Source organism: Aquila chrysaetos, chromosome 16 (genome assembly GCF_900496995.4).
Source record: "Aquila chrysaetos chrysaetos chromosome 16, bAquChr1.4, whole genome shotgun sequence".
NCBI classification, from domain to species: Eukaryota; Metazoa; Chordata; class Aves; order Accipitriformes; family Accipitridae; genus Aquila; species Aquila chrysaetos.
This window is the reverse complement of record NC_044019.1, coordinates 19311128-19332950: the sequence shown is the minus strand read 5'-3', so window position 1 is coordinate 19332950 and position 21823 is coordinate 19311128. Positions and strand designations below refer to the sequence as shown.

Genomic DNA, 21823 nt, shown 5'->3' with positions numbered 1-21823 from the left:
TAAGCTTCACTTGTGCCTGTAATTTTGTACATCTGTGTTACAGGACTATTCCAGCAAGCGCATTGCTGGCATGCAGGGCCACCAGGTCTCTTTTCATAGTTCATTAGAATCAACAGGAGAAACCACAATTTGTTCATAAATACTAGGCAAAGAGATTTAGGTGAAATCCAGCAAATACCTTAACTCATCACAAAGTATTTGCCAGGACCTACGTTCATGAGATGCGGCTCCCATGAAGACTGCAAGGGTAGTATTTGCATGCTAACGTGGTAAATCCATCGTGCTAAACTATGCAAAAACTGTATGGTCCATGCAAAAGCCAGCAGAGACAGTTTTAGGTCTTAACAGTAGCAAAGTCTTAAAAAATGTACAGAATCTCCAATCTGCTAAGCCACATCCTGTTACTTCCTCAAGCATGAAAGAAAACAGAGTATATCTTTCTGCAAAGAGACTACTGAACTGAAGTGAAATCCTTAGTCGAAATCAGATATGCATCGGGCTAAAAAGCAGAGGTTTCAAAGCACAAGACCTCTAAGTTTGTTTCCTGTGCCCAGAGAAACCTGGCCAAATACCCTAAAAATCAGGGAGGCTTTCCTTTACCTTGGGGGCAAATGGATTGATCTTGAGTCAAATAATGGCTTAAAAAATCCTTTTCCTGAATTTCTTGTACAACTGATTTTCTTTAGACCTATGATCTTTTGAAGAGGGGACAAGGGTGTGCGTGTGCTGTGAACAGGAGGCGGGCCTCAGTAAAGTCCTGTGGTGGCATTTCTACCCACATCCTACTCGTGGGCCAGCCAAGTCCTCCAGCTGTTGACCAGTTGGCTGAGAAGTCAACGTGGCCTCAAGGTTTTGAACGCAGATAAAAGTTTGATGTATTACTTCCAATAAAGCCAGCAGGCAGTTAATTCCTGTGCAGTCCTGAGAATTTATGTGTGGTATTATCAGAGGAGTCACCACCATGCTCATCTGCCTCTGAGGCACACAAGATGGAGGGGAAAGGACATGACAGTAGAAGAAAAACCTCAGTTCAAATACGCCAAAAATTACCTTGACCTCTGAAGAGAAGCAGCTGTCCATCTGTCCTCTGAAGAGAAGAGAACTATCCATCAGTTCAGAGTCATTGAGCAGGGGACAATGATGCAGGCACTAACATAAGCCCAAATCTTGCTTATCTGCTTCTCTCATCCCGAGCATGTTGATTGCTCTGTAAGGCTTTCCCACTGGTAGAAAGCAGCAAAACAAAATAACCTGATAGAAGTAAGATTAGTGGCATTTGAAAATTGGCAATTAAGGTTTTGATCACCAATTCTTAGTGATCCATGCAGTGACACTTTTCCTTCAGGTCTTCAAAGAGGTGTTATAATTCGTATGTCATGCCTAACGAAATTAGGTGGTGAATTCCTATGTAAGAACGTGAGGAAGTTGTTGATCTTCTGGAGTTCGCAACCTCTTGTGTTAAAGGTAGAGTCAAATGCCCTCTAACTTCAGAATGTCATTATTCCTAAACTATACAACACACCTGTGAACTGCAAGACAGCGTGATTTACTTACCGGTATATGAATTAAGAAACATAATTTCTTACCTATAGATCTTTCCTAGACACACATTATTACATTGTAGATATCGGTGGAGAGAAGTTACTATGGAAATGATTCAGGGACTTCAGAGAGTGAGATATAATTTTATTTTTTTCAGATAGAAAATTGCTCACATCTAGTCCATTTAGACAGTCAATACGGTCCAGCACATCATATTACACCCAAAAACAACAGTGCCAAGGACTTAAAAATGAACAAATCTATTATAAGTTTGTGAGTGAATTTACAGAAAAGACGACTCATAACCAAACCAATGTTTAAATACATTTCCAATACAAGCCAACCATATTAAATTGACCTGTGAACACTGCACATAGCTTCTCTTTTTTTTCCTTCCTCCTCTACTCTCACGATACATGAAGACCTGCTTTAAATGACTTAAGAGTATTTTTTTTTTTTCTAAATCACTTCTACAGTTCATTTTTGGATCTAATCTTGTGAGGTACTTAATATCAGGCAGGGTAACAGTAGCCTGACAGCTTTTTCCACCCAAGAGCGGACACACAGGTTTGGGTGGAGCATGTGTTATGACCACATGGCATCCAGAAAAGTATCTTTTTAGCAAAGAATATTTTTGAGGTCCATAAAATGCTGATGGCCCTCAGCTTCTGTTGACGCTAATACTCTCAAGAACTCAAATCTTTGGAGCTAAGAGGAAAGCACCCTTTCGCATTTGGTTTTATAGCCAAACAGGTATCTGCTGTAAACTGAAATCTCAGGGTTTATTTACAGTTCAGAGCAACCTGAACCTGACTGATCGCAGTGTGTCCATCTCCCCTGGGCAAGCAGGCTGGACTTTGGTAGAGGAGAGCAATCTCCTCCTCAGGACTAGGGGCATCGTGTTTCTCTGAGGCTGCCCTTCCTCTTCCTCTTTGTACAGCAGCAACACGAAGGTGAATGGACTTTTTAGATCGTAAAAGTGAGGTGAGAAAAATAATCTTTGACTGATATAACTGGAGGTTTCTGCTGAATTCCCCTCCTGTCCAAAGCACTAAGAAGTTTGCTTTAAAACTTTTTTTTTTTTTAAAATACCTTGAAAGCATTATGACTCTCCATTTTCTACAGAAAACTGACAGATGTTCTAGACAGTCTTGTTCTATAGGATTACCTGAGCCTGCTGGGAACAGTGATAAAATCCAGAAATTTTCTCCACAAAACTGGAAATACCAGCAGATCTCAACAGAGAAAATTAAAATATTTATTGCTGCTCTGCCTGCTCCTACTTCATGTCAATCTTAAGTTAGTTTAAAAATCAATCACTGCAATCCATCTCAATAAAAATGTAATCTGAAGATCAGGTATGCTCAGCCTATGAAGGACAGGAAAAAAAAAGTCTGATGGTAATTTTGGAACATATACAAGGATTCTGCTATGTCCTTCCACTGCGATGAAAGACAAATTATATTGTTAAAGCCCTACGTGCTATGCTTTAAGGGTAGCCCTTCAAGTTATGGTAACCAAGAACATTGTTTAAAAATCTTAAGTCATATTTTATTACTGATTATTTACCAAATCGATAAAGCTATCTACTCTACTATGCACAGCTTTACTTACATATAGCTGTTAGAAATACACATTTATCAATCAAAATCAGAGACCACATCCAAACTGTAAAATGTAACCAGACACTCTTATCCTCTTTAAACAGTCTAATAAATAAATATAAATACATAAATATTGCAGAACAATAGTATATTCCTTGCACTAAGAGAGGTATATTATTTATCTGTGGTCAATAGTAAAATCTTGCTTTTATCTTTAGAAAGGGCATTTTAAATTTCTTACAACACAGCAAAAACTTAAGATCATTTATAAATGACTGTGACAGGATCCAGTGTGTCTGTTACCCTACAAGTACTTACCAAGAGGTTTTTTAGTTTAAAGCTTTTGGAACAGGAATGCTTCTAGCTTTGACTGTACCATAGGCAACTGCTGCAAATTAGCACCATTCACGAAATAACGAGAACATCAAATCTTCTCAGAGCATGAGGTAAAATGATATTAAAAAAGAAACAGTCTTTCAGTTTCTCCTTGTTTTTTCAGTTTGAAAATGTAGTGCATCATACATACAGTTGGGAATACTCTCAGATTTAAGAAAGTACTTAAACTACACCAAATACTAAGGAGAGTTTCTGCACATCTGCTTTGCCAGTATCTACAAATGCATGTACAAAAAAAGATAGGATATAGTTCCCTTAAGAAAAAAATATGCATATATATTCTTGAGCAACAAGATAAATATAGTTTAAATATACCCACAACTTTTTCTATCAAATGTTGACATTACAAACTCAACATTTTTTGCAACCCTTTTGAGGAATTATACTCAGGGAGATGTTTAACTGCTACACCACTCATCACATCCTATGATACTAGTTGTGATGTATTTTATCAAGCAATTGTAAAGCAGTTAATCTGGATTACTATTTTTAAATTATCTTTTAGCATATTTTAGAGAAGACTTTAATCTGTGACATACAAAAGCTTTTTTGAGCATGCAACAGTCTTAAGGATAGTCACCCCTTTGATAATCCTTTACCATTTTAGAAAACATAGGGATTTAATATTGCTTTAACTTCTTGTCCAAAAATTCACAGTGCACTAAAATTTACCAATTCCTGGAAAATTAATTTCTGACATTGCATTTACAGTGGTTTTAATGAGTGCTTATATGCAGTTATTAGTCAAATGACCCTTCCTCCACCAGAAATAAAAATTAACCTTATTTTTATATGAGATGCTTGCTTTCTGACCTTTAAATAGTTCAACATGGGTTGGCTGTGCCAAAATATTAACAAAACCACATACAGATTCAGACAGATGGAAGCAATGCCATCTCAAAAATACTAAATTATGTCATCATGTTTCTCAGGAACTCTATTCTCAGCATTAAAATAAAATTCCAAGAAAACAACAGAGCTCTGATTTCCCTTTCACAGACCCTGATGCCCATCAGACAGGTAAATTCAGTCCTATTCTCTATTTTGGTGATCCTTTAAGCTGATAGTGACATGACTCACTCCAGTATGAGCAAAAGAACTGCTTATGAGCTTTCGATAACAAAACAACATGTTTCCCAAATAAACTGATATTAAATTTGAATTCCTTCATTTTTCAGAAGACTGTATCTCCATGATTACAGATGTTGCTGAAATCATGTTTATTTGCATGTGGCTGTTTAAATCCTGCTCAGCTGATAGCCTCTAGATAATATAATGCTTTCAAAGTGCTGGTCTTCTGCTTTTTCTTTCACTCTCTGCTCCTCTAAGGTAGACACAAGTTTGTCCCTTTCTTCAACCACTTTCATCATCTCAGTAAAAATTTCATCCTCCTCATTCAGATCCATGTCATCTTTAAGGCTGTCTAAAAGATCACAAAACAAAGAGGTTAAAATCCAGATCACTCTGTTGTTATGCTTTGCATTTTAACTGTTGGTGTACAGGTTGAATTAATACTATAGTCAATGACAAATTAATTCAATAGCAGTTAATATTTTTCATGTTACAGCTCAGGGAAAATTTCTCTTGCATTTGGGCCATTTAAGGTTGACCACTAAGGCTTCTAATGTCTAGAGTAGATCTTTTAGCAAAACTTAGACGGGAAGGGGTAGAAAGAGCACTACTTGTTTTGTAAAAACATTTAAGCTGGAGTTTGAATTTAGTTTATACAAGGTAAAAAGCCCAACCATGAAATGTAGTACCTGTAAGAAAATGGAAGGTGTTTTTCACAAAAAGTATTGAAAACTGCCCTCACTCACAATCCACACGCTTAGAACACAACAGGATATTTTGGAGTATTCAGTGCTATTGTAACCCCCCCCCCCGCTTCTCCCTGCATTCCTCCTTCCCATGCTCTCTTTTCTAATACCAAATGAAAGGACAAGCCCAAACTGTAATCCCAAGTACGTAAAAGCAGTTCCAAAATACCGCAGTAACCAGTAATGCTACAGTTAACGTAAAAGCAGATAACCTCTTTTGTGTTTAGGTAGGTGGTGGAAGAAATTACTTTCTCTTGCTGCTCATCATCACATGTTAGTTGGATGTTGCTGCCTGCACAGCACAATTAGTGGAATTACATGTGCGAGTGCTTCTGATCCAGTTCAGTGTAAAACTGGATGGGTTAGCTTAGCTGTCTTGACTAGAAGTCAGATGAGAAGATCTCACAAGTTGCATTTTGCTGGCCGAGCTGCACTCGCAGAAGAGCACAGGAGGAAGAGCCTCAGCCCCTCTAGACCTTATTGGAGCAAGCAGGGACTCATGAGCATGGTTTATCACTGTGGGCTGGAGCATACTCTCCCCTTTGACTTACCATCAATGGCCATTTTCTCCCTCAGCTTTTGTTCCAACCTGCTTTGGTGGTCCTCCAGTTCTAGCTCTTGGGCTCTAGGTACAATAAAAAGCACGTTGGAGAGTAAGCTTTTTTCAATAGAGACACATATGTTAATATTATTTCAACCAAGAAATTCTGCGTTCTCTTTATCCAGTATTTTCTCCTCATGGGCAGTCAAGGCTAAAAGCTTTGCCTGTGCCTATATTGCCACAGCAATGCCAGAAGTCCCACTACCACCTTTTGCACTCTGTATCAGATTAAGCTCCCTCATACATCACAACACTTAAGGCTTTGGCCAGCTGTGCTTCGTTGGTGGTACCCACAACACGATTCTGAATAGGACTGAACGCTCCCCCACACGAAGGGCCCTGCCAGACCCTCTGCACAGGAACAGGTCCCGAGGCAAGGGAATGAACACACGTGAACGCACCCAGACAACAACATTTTGTGTCCTGCAGTGCTAAAAACAGCCTGCTTTTGTGTTTTTAACTCTGCTTTGCAGGCAGTGCGAGCAGGAAGCATTGCTACCACAACACTCGAGGACAATCGAAGGGGAAAGAAAAGGTTTGGTCCCTGGCAGCATCAGCACAGCTGGGGAGAAACTGGGGTGTGGCTGGAGCTAGTGGCTGGACTGGAGCCCTGCACACAGCATGGGGGGCTGAGTAAGTGATATGGAAACGATAACTGGCAAGGAGCAGCCTGCACTGGTGTGAAATCCAGGGGTGAGTCATGACTGCTGCAGCTCTCATCACTTTCCCACATTGCCCAGAAATAGTGGAGAAAATAGCTGAGAGTCACCTCCGCCTATCTGTTGAGTGCGTTTCCACAGAGGCAAGGTGAGAGAGCTACAGCCAATATTGTTTCCATCAGCCACAAACAGTGGCATCTGAGGTGGTTTTTATTTGCTTGGTGTATCTGCTTGTTTCATTGCTGTGGTGAATTCCTGGATCTTTTCTCCTATGCCCAATAAAAACCAAGATAAATTTGTCAGACTATTTTTCTTCCACAGGAGAAAGTGCCCAAGTGTTCATTAGACCCACATTATGTAAAGGCAGAGCATCTATATGCACTACTCGTTTAGAGTATCATGTAGGATTGAAATAATTGAACCACTGTGGGAGGGAGGGACTAGGAGGGCTCAACCTAAAATCTGTGTTCAAAACAGATTGTAGCTACTCTGAATACGTTTATTCCATGACAGTCTCAAACTGCAGCACGCGGCAAGGTGTTTGGGTGTATTATGAATACACTTTTCTCCTCTCCCCTCCCCATCTTTAGTACTAATGCTTGTCCTTACTTACATAATCAGGAGTTCAGACTCATAACGCATTAATTTATTCTTCTCCAGGACCAGCTGAAACCATTCATGTAGCATCTGAGTTTCGTCCTTCGTGCCTGAATCTGTTTAAAATAGGAGACTTAAGTGTGCATTATCAGCTTTCCTTCCAGTGCTCTTACCGCTTAAGTTCACTTTAAATAGTCCTCATTTGTAAGCCCAGGTGAGTTCAAATGTAGATTTTTTTTGCTGTATGTAACTTATATCTGTAATGTCTGGGTAAAATACGTATAACATTCTTGTCTCCATTTGGTTGTATGTTGTAGTTTATTGCAGTTAAAAATGCATTAGATTTAAAACTACTTTTGTTTTGGAAGTTAAGTTTTTTCTTTCAAATAATCATATAGCCTTTCTTCTTTTAATGTGCAGTTTTTCTTTCTCTTAGTCCTGCCTTTGATAACATAGTTTCTCTGTTGATACTGGACTCCCAACAGCTGAACTATATGTATAAACGGATATCCCATTAACACAATCTGACTTCAGGATGTACATGCTGGCAAGTATCAAGTTAGTCCCTGCTTCCAGTGGGCATCAGACGCACAATCAAATCCTCTACAAATTTTCATTCATTTGCCAACTGGCCTCTAAATCTGCATCTGCTTTGAATGACAGGAAAGGCTGTGGGACAGGACAAATGTATTATTACTGCATGGTTTTGTAACACTTTGGGCTAGGGCATCACTGGTAGGCACTATACAGACGTGAAACTTGAGATGGTCTCTCTCAAAGAGCTCACAGCTTGACTCTGCCTTGCTGAAGAGCAGGACAGATTTCCCTTTCACCAGGTGAGGGCCTTTACTGCTCCTAAAATGCCATCTGTACAAAGATCTTTGGCAATGAAGAAACCCTGTGTGTTTTCAAGCGGCAAGTCAGAGCACATATGTATTTCTTTTCCTCACTGCCCTTTTTTTAACATGCTCATCGCTTCACGTTTTCCATTCATTTTCTTCACAAAACAAAACCACTCCACCACCCTTTGGTGCAGAATTACAGCAGCAGCGATGGCACGGCAAACACACCTCCCACAACATCTGCTCTGCCCATCCGCCATCTGTTGCCACAAAATAGTGATCACTTGTAGGAAGCAAATATCTTACAGTACTCCGGCTTGAGGCAACAATTTAGGTGACACGCTGACCCCTTCAGAAGCATAAACCCAAGAGCCAGCCCGTGCTCCTGCCTCAGCACATGGTAGTTGCACACCCCACCACGCTGCAGCCCCGTGTTGGAGGCAGGGACAGCCGGACCTGGGACAAAGCAGAAGGAGGTGCTGCCAGCAGGCAGGGGAACACAGCTCTCTCCTCCTCAGTCCTTGCATCACGCTGCTAGATAACCAAGCATAAAAACCCCATAAACCAGCCTAGCTATTTTCTGTGGATGGAGACTTACGTGATTTCTCCTACTTTAAGAGGACTGCACCTTTATTTCAGATGACTGAGAGTGCTGAAATTTAAGCCCAAAGCTCTCAGGTTCAAGCTCCAGAGATGACAATTACAAGAGTATCATTCAACTAGGTTACCAGGTGAAGAAGTAGCCAGAGTCCTAGACAGTTCAGCAGTGTTTTGGATGCCTTTCTGTTGTAGTTTTGAAACATGCTTTGTTATCAACCTGAGGAATTACCCTCTTGCCTCTACTGCTTCAGCTGTCCCTCACTTTATTGTGAAAGCCAGGATTTGACTCCACTCCAGAGCAGCAGTTTAAAGCCCATCTCCTTTAGGCAGTAATGATCTCACCCAATGCAGCCCTTTAGCAATCTTCCTGAGCAGGAGGGAAATTGTTGGGTGTTTGGGATCACCAGCCCATTTGCCTGCCTTCACCAGGCACTGTCATCCCAGAGAGCCTGGGTCACCTCCTGCCAGCGCCGGAGGAATTACATGGGCCCCCACACCGAGGACAGGAGTCACGCTGTCTTAGGTGCAGTTCTGCGATTTCTCATTAGGATTTGTCCCCAGTCTGCAGTTACCATGAAACGGGAGGATAAAGCAGCAGGAGAGGGAAGAGCAATCTTGGTCTGATTTCTGCCTGATTCCATTAAAACTTGGCAGTAATGGATGTGTTCCTGTGGGACCTTCTAGGTCAGCAAGTGGTGATAAAAAATATCTTCTCAGAGTGACTGCTGGAGCAGTTCTCGCTGGGACATGCCAACGGTGGCTTTTCACAGATCTAATACAGGGATGCAGCATCAGTATTCAGAGCCTTATGTCTTCATATGCCACTATCTGAAGTGTCGTGGTTTAACCCCAGCCAGCAGCTAAGCACCACGCAGCCACTCACTCTCTCCCCCCTACCCAGTGGGATGGGGGAGAAAATTGGGAAAAGAAGCAAAACCCATGGGTTGAGATAAGAACAGTTTAAAAGAACAGAAAAGAAGAAACTAATAATGATAATGAAAACACCAATAAAATGACAACAGCAATAATGAAAGGATTGGAATGTACAAATGATGCGCAGTGCAATTGCTCACCACCCGCCGACCGGCACCCAGCCAGTCCCCGAGCGGCGATTCCCTGCTCCCACTTCCCAGTTCCTATACTGGATGGGACATCCCATGGTATGGAATACCCCATTGGCCAGTTTGGGTCAGGTGCCCTGGCTGTGTCCTGTGCCAACTTCTTGTGCCCCTCCAGCTTTCTCGCTGGCTGGGCATGAGAAGCTGAAAAATCCTTGACTTTAGACTAAACACTACTTAGCAACAACTGAAAACATCAGTGTTATCAACATTCTTCACATACTGAACTCAAAACATAGCACTGTACCAGCTACTAGGAAGACAGTTAACTCTATCCCAGCTGAAACCAGGACACGAAGTTATCATCAAAATTTGATCTATCTTACTGTCAGTAAAAACATTGCAATTGCAGGTATGTGTATGTTCTGCACACACACAGAGGGTTACTATTCCCTTTTTGCTGTTTTCTTGATTAGGCAAAAATATTCTTCTTTTTAATGTTTCCTCTTTACACTTTAAAATCTTTATATCCCTAATAAAAGACTATGCATCATAGGTTGATTGAGGTAAGCAAAGTGTAATGCACTTTGCAAAAATGCCACTCATTTTCGCAAAATCCTCAGTGCAAACTGAAATAAAAATAGCCCTTGTTTTGCCGCCTCCTCCATCCCACAGAATGCCCCCCAAGAGTCCCCAGGGGCATTTTGTCCCTGAACTTCTCAAATGTTTGTTAATAATAAAGTTAATAGTTATTTAAGTCTGATGGAGTGTTTTTATGCCTTCCAAGGGCAGAACAAGCCAATGAAGTCGTTTGCGTAATGCAGTACGACAGATCTTTTCAAAGGTTAGAGGGAAAACAATTTGTGACTTTTTGTTTTGTGAGCCATGCTGGCTTTTTCTTAAAGCATTGCTAAAGCAAAACTTCCTGGTTTACCCAAGTCTCCTTTAACCTAGCTCCCATTTGAAAATCAGATATTCTTCTAATTACACCATAGCTATTTCTATTTTCATCACTTTTGAGACAATGCCAGGCTGGAGAGGAGTATTTACTGAATACTGTTCTCTAAACCTCAACCTTCTGTTCTCCAGAGTGATGCTACGCTGTCCCTCCGTACAGCAGTCACACAGTAAAAGGGGCTCGGCCAGTTTGCACCTTTTTAGGAACAGCTAAACTTCATATTCCTTATTCCTACAGGTTTTCGACTGATTTATTTTGACTCTGTTGAAAGGTCTGAGAAACCTTGGATATGGTCCTTATGAAATAAAAAATTAGCTGCAACATGTGCAGATATTTGTTCATCTTCCAAAACATGGAGAGATTTCTTAATGTTCTCTCAGCATAGACTTTCCTCTTTACCATCGTTCTACATGATTTGTTTAGTCAACTGCTTGGTTATGCTAATGTCAGTGGAAAATGTGTTTCAAGATTTTTATTTCTGTATTTTCTTGTAGGCAGAAGATCTCCATAAGCCTCCACAAATGTCAGTGGAAAACAAAACAACGGTACATCAGTGATTTATTATTTGGTATTTTGAACCAGAATAAAGGGAATAACGGACATGAAAAATTATTCATAGGACTGATATTATTTCTTTTTTTTTTTTAAAATGCATGAATTGTTGTCACTACAATTAGAAGATCATCAAAGCCTCATTTTGCTCATCAGTCTTCATGGCAGTTGTTTTGCACCCACGCATGTTCTCTTCTAATTCAGTTGAGGAGCTAATGAATAACTCCCCCTAACAAAGGGGCCATTCACCCCGGGCTTACAGAATTATTAGAGGAGAGTTGCGTAAATGTCACTGAAGACTAGTGTTTGCAGGCCTGTCTCTAAATTTGGTTATTCACAACCTTTGCAGCTCAATATTATTGCTGAACTGTGATCGTTTTCTAATTACCTTAATAATACCTATTAAATCACTTGAATTGCATAAGCGCAGACCTGCTTAAATACAACTTAACCTAATAAACATTGGTCATTCATTAAATAACAATGCTCATTATTTTTAAGAAGGTTGAACAGAGTATTAAACTCACCAATTCCTGCATCATTACATGTATGTTATTACAAGCAACAAAGCACTGACATTTTGTTTGGGAAACTTACAGCTTCATGCTTTCGCACCAGAAGAGTTATTGAGAGACAGTAACATCCTACATTTCAGTATCTGCCCTATTTGTAACTGGCCACCTACACACAAACAATCAACAGGAAGAAAAAATAGTACTTTCACCTTAATGAGGGCAATCCAATTACTAAGGATGGAAAGAGAATGAGAAGCATCAATCTCTTGGCAGACAGCCTTCTTTAGGAAATGTGATTGTCAAAACAGCAAAAACAAGAGGTGGCTCTAGGCCATTTATCCTGGTATTCGGTGTCTATCCCAAGAGCTAGAAGCCTCTTGTCCCTCTGTATTCTTGAGGTTTCCAAAAAACAGCCACCCTTATACAACTTAGCAGTAAAGAAAAAAGCTAACACTCCAAATCCTTAAAGTCTTTTTAGCAGACTTCCTCACAGGCAGTAAGGTGAGTGTCATTTGATAAAAGGTTATGTTTCCATTTAAGAAAAAAAGATGCTAGCCTTTTCAATAACATTTGAAATAGGTTGGCACTGTCAATTATAGGAAATTAGTTAAAAATATAAAAGGTTGGGCAAACGCTCTCTTGCTGAACTGATTAGTTCAGTGTTGGAATAGGGGCAATAACTGCTAAGAAATATGGCATTAAAATAGCCAGCATGTAGAGGTTGTGCTGGGTTGCCTAGCTAAGACAACAAGATCAGGTGCCAAAACATACCTAGGTTTTCAGTGTTGTGCAACTGCCTGTCACGAAAGCACGAGGTTCAGCTTTCTAAAACAGAGGTAAATAAAGACACGTTCGCCATCGGGCTGTCGGCTCCCCAGAGTCCTTTCAGCACAGAAGCGCAGCCCCCTCCGAAGCCCCTCACGCGCGTGGTTCACACTCCCACCCCACTGGGAGCCCGGCGGGAGCGCCCAGCTGTCCCAGTCCTCTGCGGGACGTCCCCCAGCTTCACCCCATGCGTGCTGGGGAGCCGCGGCGCGGCTGGGCTGGCGGGAGGATGCTGCAGCCCTGGGTGCTTGGCACTGTTGGTTCAGGCGAGGGAAAACCTTGCCTCCGACCGGGGCCAGGACGGCGTCCGCGTTTTATCTTCTACCCACTGGGGGAAAAGCTGTGTAGTTTGGGTCTGTGTGCCTGCATGCTGCTGTTGCTATAGCATGGCCACCGGCTCTAATCGTATTAATGGCATTTCACACTCCGGGAGAAGTCATTAAGGACTCTGTTACTAGGCACGGGCTGCTGCTGGCTTGGTAACTGAGATACAGCTCCTGGAAACCTCACTGCTTCCCTCCAGAAGATGGAATTAAGCTCAGGATGGGATTTAAAAAAAACAGGGGGGGAATGTAGATTCAGGTTCAATAGCAAGGCAAATAATTCCAAATCTGTGATGACCAACAGAAAATTCATAGCATTCAGCGTAAAGGTGCTTGAGCTAACAGAGTTTGAGGAAAAGGGTAAACAATGATTTTTGTCCTTCCAGTTATGATTTCAGATTTTGCACTGAACTCTATTTCTATGACAATCATTAAAACCCCTCTGCTTTGAAAAAGGTTAAAAAACCCACCACCAACCAACCAAACACTGCTTCATTTACCTGATTCTCCTCTTAGTTCTCTCTCCAGTTTGACACCGAAAATCTCCAGAGCTTTTTGTCTTTCCTCCAATTCTTCTAGCTGGCGCTGGACTGCCTGCAAAATTGTAATGATACAAAAGCTACAGACATAGCTTAAAAATTCAGAGACAAAAGATGGCCTCAGTGGTTAGAGAAACAGCTTGAAAAGGTCTTGGAGGAGTCATGGAATTTGCAAACTCATTGAGTGTATTAGGTGCCTAGGCAATTTAATAATTCCACTAGGTATCTATCCACATTTTTATGTGAGTAAGTATCATAGGTACTAAAGGAACCTCAGTTTTTCTGAACTTTAGCTCTCCTGATGTAAAACAGAGATCAGAACGTTTCTGTGTCTCACAAGGTGTGAAAAGTCAACACCTTACACATTGAGAGGCACATATTCTGAGATGCTACATGAATAAAGCTCATATAAATATTGAAGGTTTACAGCTAGAAAGCTTTGCTAGCTATTTTGTTGTCCATGGGGTTTTCTTATTTGTTTTGCTTTCGTATTTCACAAGCCTTTGACACAGGAAGGAAAGGGTCTAATAGCTAAGAAGTGATAATTCAGTGGCACTTCAGGAAGGACTTCTACATTCACCGGTCCATCCTCTTTTAAATAAGATTTTCAGAGGTGCCATGTGGATAATAGGCATGAAAAACCTTAAAAGGTTGAATTGTTAAAGATAGATGCTCAGCAGTTCCCATTTCAGGCTGTTTTAGGGCATACCAAGCCAAGCCCTCAGCAACAGCCTAACAAACATGAAAGATGGTTCAAGAAGTTTGGACTTGATTAGTTCCACAAAGCAGTAAGATAAGAGAAGGCACGTATGCGTGTAATTTTACCTTGAGATAATTTACAATTCTCAGATAAAAACTATAACATAGTTCGTCTTGCTTCGGATTAAATAAGATATGATTTTTTTTCCCATGGGTTTTATTCTGTCACAGATTTTATAGTAATGGATAGATATTAGCATTTTCTAAAAGCCACTGTCTGGTTCAAACACAAAATTTCTCTCCTTTTCAGTCATACAGTTTGCAAAAGCACTGATCTCTATTTTTTGTAGACATTTCAGATTCACATCTGAAAAACAAAATACTAGTTTTCTTTTTAAATTTAATATTGGTACAGAAATAGCAAGTAGAAGCTCCAACCAAAACTATCCACCTGCTATAGTAATACAATAGAAGATGATGGACAACTCTGCCTTCAAAAAGCCTTCTCCCCCCACTACCATATCTTGATTACCATTAAAACCTGAATTAATGAGATTAAATCTAGCTCGTTTCTCCACCCTATGCTACAGTACAGAAACACACAAAAAGTGCTAATGGCCACATAAGCCATTAAGTTGTGTGTGTGTGTATATATATGCATATGCATATAGATATGTATGTGTGCTAAGTGAAATAGATAAACCTGAAAATTTTGACAACTGAGACAACACAGTCTGAGATCAAGTTGTGCAGAAGTGCATTCCCAAATCTTTGAACTGTAATTGGAAATAATAAAGCATTAGCAGAGCCCAGAGCTTTTCCAGCATTTTCTGAAGAGCAGGGCCTCTATAAAGTGAAGTGGCTTTGCATCATTAAGAAAATGGTTCACTTTCATTACAGCAGAGAGACAATGAAAACCATCACTGTATTTTCATACCCTCCTGTAGCATATAGGGGTAACTGCTGAATTTCTTACATTCTCAGGGGCTGATGTTATTTGCTCTTTCTATCTCTTTCTCTCTCCCTCTCCAGTGTATTCTTCTCCTATTGCTAGTCACTTGTTTTTCATACACAATTACAAAATTATGATGATCTCCTGGAGCACACGTGGATTTGTCACATATAGAGGTGCAAGACCCTGCCACATACATCTTCCTGCTCCTGATGGTTTGGGGGGACTTCAACACAGAAGGCAGTGAGCCGCAGCGAGGAGCGAGGGGAGGTACAGAGCCCACACTGCGTGCCCCGTGTCCTCGCTAGTCACTCTTGGGAGACAAATGGGACATCTGCGAGCTACGTTTTCACCTGTGCTTTGTGAAGCCTCTTCAGCTCCTCTTGCTTAATCAATTGCTTTGTCTCCTTCTCCAGCTTCCTTTTCCTTCTGAGAGCTCTTTTTGCCTACAAAAGGGTGAGAGGAAAAAAAAGGCAATCAAAGCATAAGTACACCATTAAAGGTTTCCTCAAACCTTCCCCAGAATCACAGAACCACTGAGGTTGGGAGAGACCTCTGGAGATCATCTAACCCGACTGCCCTTCTCAAAGCAAGGTGAGCTACTGCAGGGTGCTTGGGGCAACCTAACCAAAATGAAAATATTCACGTGGGAATATTTTCATTGACTTTAAATCATCACAAGCTCTTACTGCAACCCTAAGCGAGCGTGAGCTGTGTCTATCAATAAAAAATGTATGAATCACAAAGTTGACTATGTACAACATACCACTATTGATGGCTTCTGCAGACATCACCACGATCAGGGAAGAAGCCAGGCACAGGCAGGGGGAAGCACCAGTTTAAGGAAACCCAACCCAGTTCTATTGCTGTAGTTGCCAAGTAATAAAATTCACTTCGGATCGCTTGTAACACAGTAAGAGGGACGTATCCGAAAGAAACAGCCATCATAGGACGCTACCTGAAGCCCTACGAAACGTTCCCCAACGCCATTTCTCTACTGCATTACAGAGGTTTTTGCCGTTCCCTGGGGCACCTGTCGCTGCTGCCGGGAAAGCGGGGCAGCACGTGCTGCCGGGCGGGCCGAGGGAATCGCCTGCGCTTGCTCCATCTCGCTCTTGACCCAAGCTATCTAGAAGAGCTTCAGGGCTGTGGTTTTCCCATTTTGGAGGAGACAGAATATATGAGCACCGTAGACAAGATGATTAAAAGACTAACCAGCCAGGAAGCGGCTAAAATTTTTCCCACCGCGTTTTGCCAGAGACAAATGGTGGTACCGGCAAAATAGCAGCCAGAACTGGCATGGAAGGAGGTGCTAGGAGGCAGCCGAGAGAAACAAGCTGAGTGGGGAACACGCATCAAAACTGAATCACTGCTAACGCCCGTGTGCGACAGCTGCCCATTCACCCCGTTCTGGCGCTGCCTCCCCCCTGCCGGGTCCTGCCCGTCCCTGCGGCTGCCTCGGCGCCTGGGAGCTGCTCCTATCCAGTTTTCTCCCGCATCTCCCTGCTTTTCTCTATTTTGTTTAAACTTTATTTAATTCACCATAATATTATCTTACTACAGATTGTCTTTCCCGTAACAGGAAAGATGCGTGATGAATTCTGACATCTCAGCGCATCCTGACACAGAGCCACTGGCGGGACGTGCCACCACACATTGCTGCGCTTCTGCCCTGTGGCACTTTGGTTCCTCTGGAGCTGTGCAATTGGGTTTCTATTGAAAGCCCCACTTAGCTTTCAGCTCAGATGTTTTTTCAGCATGCTGGGCAGCCTTCTGCTTTGCTTTCCTTTTTTTCCCCCCTCAAAGGCAACAAATCAAAGGGCCATCTCGTACTATTAATTCCACTTACTGATATTTCCCCTCCACAGGAAAGAGGTAAACACATTTCTGATGAGCTATTTAGGCAATAAAAGCTCTGTTTCTTCACACGAGAGCTGGGTATCAAGAGTTCACTGGTGCTTTAACCCCACGGCTCCTGCTAGCCACAGGATCCGAGTTCAGGCTCGGAGAGCCCGGTGTGCAGCCGGCCCCTTCGGCCGGGTCCGGGTGCGACTTCGTGGCTCACACAGTCGTGCTGATTAGGATAAACACAGCGTTTTCCACACAACCTGCCTGTAGTGCCTCTCAAATGAAGTTGCATTTCCCTAAGGGAAATCTGCATCTGTTGGGTTTAATTTTTTCAATAGTTTGCTTGTTGGGCTACATATTAAGGCCACTTAAGAATGCAGCTTCAAAGTGGTTTCAGTGAAACATGTCTGTTTGTCAAATTAAGACCTCCTCTGTCAACGCTGGTGTAACCTGGGGGAATTAAAGATCCAAAGAGGAAAAAGAAATTTTGATGTTCATCTGTCTTAAAGAGTTTTAATGTATTTTCTCTCCACGACACGTAACCTCCACTGATAAAACGTTCCAATCCCCACTTTGAGAAATTGCCGTATGTTTTAGATCAAAATCATACGATGAATCTTAAATACAGTCCAACTGAGGAAATTTCTTTCTGTTTCCAAGTCAAGATTACCTTGTGTGTTAACGAAGGCTTGGATTCAAATTCGTCATCAGAGGAAGAAGTAGAATACTCGATAGCTTGTTTTCTGACAGGTAGGTGTTCACATCCTAAATGCAGAAACAAAACAGTCAGCGAAGCAAAAAATACTGTTCTTTAACTTATACAGACATTTTGCACCTGCCCTGAGTTCTAATCAGCAGCACCTAGAGCAATTTGGAAATTTGGCTGACGGCATTAATTAAATTTTTGATCCCTGTCAAAAACTCTGTCTGGGTACATTTGATTTTTTTCGGGTATTACATACAAATAAATTAATTCCTTGAGCACCCTGCATGTAGCTTGTTGTTCTGAACACACTCAACATTCATTAAAATGTATATCTGAAGTTAGCCATATTACTCAAATGATTGTATAAGGCTCACTATACAGTGTAATTGAATGCAAAAAGTCTGAGCCAGCTCTTAAACAAATTACCCTTATGTGGCTTGTAGCATCTGGCACCCATTTTTACTACATGACATCTGCTCAGTGTAAAATAGTTGGCGTCAGAATGTCTGGTCATATAAAAAAATCACAAATGTAATCAGAAGCAAATGGACTAAGAGAACAAGGCTTTATCACACAGCCTCATGCAACATAAATATTTCATTAATTATGTCTAAACAAACGTCACTTATTTTTCTGCTTTAGGAATATTATCACATCATTGAACTGTTGATTAGAATGCCATAATAAGTCAGGAAAATCCATACATCATAACAATGCACTCCATAAGGAAAACGCAAAGGCTGCCTTTGGAAGAAGCATGCTTTCAGAATTATAAATTAAATTACATTTAATTGCAGCAATTTTATCATGCCTGTTTTTCCAGCATCTTGTTTCAGCTGGGTGTAAATATTTGAATTTCTTCTTAATTTGTCTAATTCATAGCTTCATTCTCTTTATTTCAGAAAATAAAATTGCTTTTGGAACATCTGTCTCTATGCTTCAACCTGCTACAGGGTTAATGATTAACAGCTGGGCAGCGCCTTGGAAATGTACATTATTTAAAGCTAACAGTGCCATTTTTCTTCGTATCCGCGAGGTAACGGTTGGCTTTCTACGTGCAAGTTGTATTCAGATTAAAATCACTTCCCATTCTCCCAGTGTAAATGTTTCTTCTTTGCCTTGTCCGGGATCCCAGCCCTGAAGCAGGACTTCTGTCTCAAGCCCTAATTTAAAAATCAGGATCCATGAAACCCGCCCATGCCAGGCGGTAAAGCAATGAAAGCAAATGCAAGCGATTTGAGGCAGAAATTCTGATTTTTGTCGGCGGTCTCGATTTTAGAAGCGCCCGGTCCTCGTGGCAACGAAGCCGCAAGCTCAGAGGGTCCAGCGGAGCCGCCAGGTCCTTGGGCGGCGGGAGGTGCCATAGCCCTGCCCGAAATGCCGGGGAGTCTCCGCTCCCCGGTGACTCCCGTGCTCCGGAACTGCCCACGGCCGACCCGCACCTCCCCACCTCACGGCGCTTGGAGTAGGGACGCGGGTCCTGCCTGCTGGCCGGCCGGGGACGCTCCGACGGCTCGGCACCGCTGGGGTCACGCCAGCGCCCCGCGCCGCCCCGCGCTCTGCGGACGAGAGCGCGAGCCCACCCACGCCTCGCCTCGGCCCCCGGCGGGGGCAGTCGGCCCTAAGGCCCTTCCTAGTGCACAGGGTGGAGGAAGGCACGGGGGTATCGCAGTTACTACTCCTTTCGGGGAGTAAACTCGCCTGTGTTGCTTTTCCTCTTGCAACCGAAAGTCTGCAGTAAGTACCCTGCGGGTCAGGCTGCTGGTGAAATCGATTCCATAATATGCAAGCGGCAAACCCAACAGCCCGGCAGGCCTGGAAACACAAGCAATTACACGCTCCCTTTCTTCTCCCAGCTGTGGGAATAAGTGACTGCCTCCCCGTGTCCTCCTCTTTGATTGATATCAATAATTTAAAAAGCGTTACAAGGTCTAGAGGAAAAGCAGCCTGCCGTAACACAAGGGCACCTGCCTCCTCCGCGGGGGTGTGACTCGGGAGCTGTTTGCCTTTCTGGGACAGAGAGAGGGTCAATGGCTTCCCCAAGGACTTCTAAGAGCCATCTCCTGAGCGCTAGGAAGCTGATGTCTGCGCGTGGAATAGATTCATGACATCTACGATGCCTATCTGCTACGGAGAGCCAGGTATTTGCACCTCGCTCTGCAGAAAAAAGCCATTTACGTTGCTGCGACCCAGCTCAGCCTTTCAAGAGAAGCGGAACCCAAAGCTCTGTGAGACAACAGCCACGCGACTGCGATCAGCAACGTCCTTCGTTGCCTCCACCCGAGAAGCCTACAGGACAAAGGACCACGTGAAACCACCCAGTGATGAGGCATCTGATGGATCTACCTGCGCGCATCGACAGTTATGGTCTCTGTCACATTTATTGCATATACATTTCACAGCACTGACGTTCTCTGCTAATATGATATGAATAATTGAAGCATGGGCTGCTCCGAGGAGGTGCCCGGAAACACACAGCAGAGTGTGACAGGACTGGGATGAGCATACAGGGTTTTGGCTCCCAGATGTGTGGTCCTGCCACATTTCAGAGATATAGAAACAGTGGGACAGTGCATTTCTCTCAACATTAAAAGGGCAGCCACTCGGTGCTCCGCTCAACCATTTTTCTTTGGCTATTTCCTTGTGTGAGAGATCAGAAATATGCTCTAAAATGTACACCAGATGCAAATTTCAACTTCGAGACAACTGTAACAAGCATAGTAAGAAATTACCTCACTGAATGAACTTCCTTTATGCAGAGCTAAGAAAAATACCACAAATTTATTTTATTTTTGAAGAAAAACAAACAAACAAACCAACACCCAACCACAACAAAATAAAAAAACCCCACCACTTTTCTGTATTACAGCATCTATGTGTTCCACTATAGACAACTGAGCATTAATCCTTCCCATCTCTAAAGGGGTGGGATAGGCAGAATTTAGCCACTAGCTGTGAGGATTTGGACAAGGAGTTCACACATAAAAATGTTCAACTTACTGACTTTTACACTTACTGGGTCATTTAAATCTGAATCTTAGAACTGCAATAGTAAAGTTAGATAATAATAATTTGTCTACTCCAAATATGACAAGCCTTAAAGCTCGATAGCTACAGAAGAGATCTCAAAAACATACATTTTTTTCCAAATATTAACTCAACTTTTCTAGACTTGGGCTTTCTCTCTCCAGCCATCTCTTTCCTTCAAAATGGGAGTTATTTATTACTTATTTCTTAAGTACTCCAGCGTCTCCGTAACTTCCAAATTAACATACGTTATTCTAGAGCTTTTCCTCCCCAGCTAACATGGCTTTGGATCACTAGGAACTGTCAGCCATAGTTTTAGTTCTTAATTATAAAGGGGAAAGGAACGAATATTTCTGAAATCTTTATTAATCTATTCTTGATTTTTACCTCACAGTAGCTGCTAGGAGTTTGGTCAAGAGCCCTTTCCAGCATACCTGATTTACGGCTGTCAAATCACAGGAAACTGAGTAGTAATTATTATTGTTATTGAATCTGACAGTGTCACAGAATACTCTTCAAAGTACAAAGTTGGAGGAAACCTCCAATTCTTGATATTGGGACTTGGTATCCTCATATGTGTATGGCATAAGACATCAGAAAAATTACATCCATAAAATTAAAATTCCTTCCTACGGCCAGTTTGTTACAGCTTGGTAATCCAAGGGTGAGTCTCAAAGACACTTTGCTTTGGCCTAAGTGTGCTGCCATTGAATGCCATCAGTGGTAAACCCTTGCTGTATTCAGAGGGATCAACTGAACCGAAGTCCAGTGCTTTTGAGAAGGCCTCCCTTAACGTATAAGTCTAAGGTACTGGTTTTACTAGGAAACTTGAGGTCCCCTGAACAAAGAGGGAGGTGTCCTATGAAGAGGTGAAGAAGGTGATACCTTCTGTGGGACATGGGAGCACTGCTGATTGTCCTGGAGATGTATAGGGAAATCCACCACTGCCGTCACTCTGCATGTCACAGCTCACCTCCCTTTCCTGGGGTGTTTTTGTGTCACAGTAATGACCGCAGTCTAAATACGCGGAAAGTCTTGGAGCAGGAACTGTTTTTATAACTTGATGTTATATTAATCTGTTGGCTTCCTCTGTAAATGTCCAAGATTGCATATTTTTATAAGGTCATTGGAGTTAATCATGACCGCTTTAAGTACTTCGGCGT

At 42.1% G+C, this 21823-nt stretch overlaps 1 protein-coding gene across 13 annotated transcripts in view; it reads right to left on the bottom strand.

Moving 5' to 3' along the window:
- Nucleotides 1-1941: 1941 nt before the first annotated feature.
- Nucleotides 1942-21823, bottom strand: part of MICAL2 (microtubule associated monooxygenase, calponin and LIM domain containing 2) — a 137021-nt gene continuing 117139 nt past the window's right edge. For all 13 annotated transcript variants that reach the window (XM_030039316.2, XM_030039315.1, XM_030039313.1 and 10 more), the window contains 6 exons: nt 17598-17692; nt 15433-15525; nt 13390-13483; nt 7233-7332; nt 5911-5984; nt 1942-4965 (listed from right to left, as the gene is read on the bottom strand). In XM_030039316.2, coding sequence (XP_029895176.1) covers nt 4781-4965; nt 5911-5984; nt 7233-7332; nt 13390-13483; nt 15433-15525; nt 17598-17692 — 641 coding nt within the window. In that variant the 3' untranslated portion in view covers nt 1942-4780. The remainder of the gene's footprint in view (nt 4966-5910; nt 5985-7232; nt 7333-13389; nt 13484-15432; nt 15526-17597; nt 17693-21823) is intronic.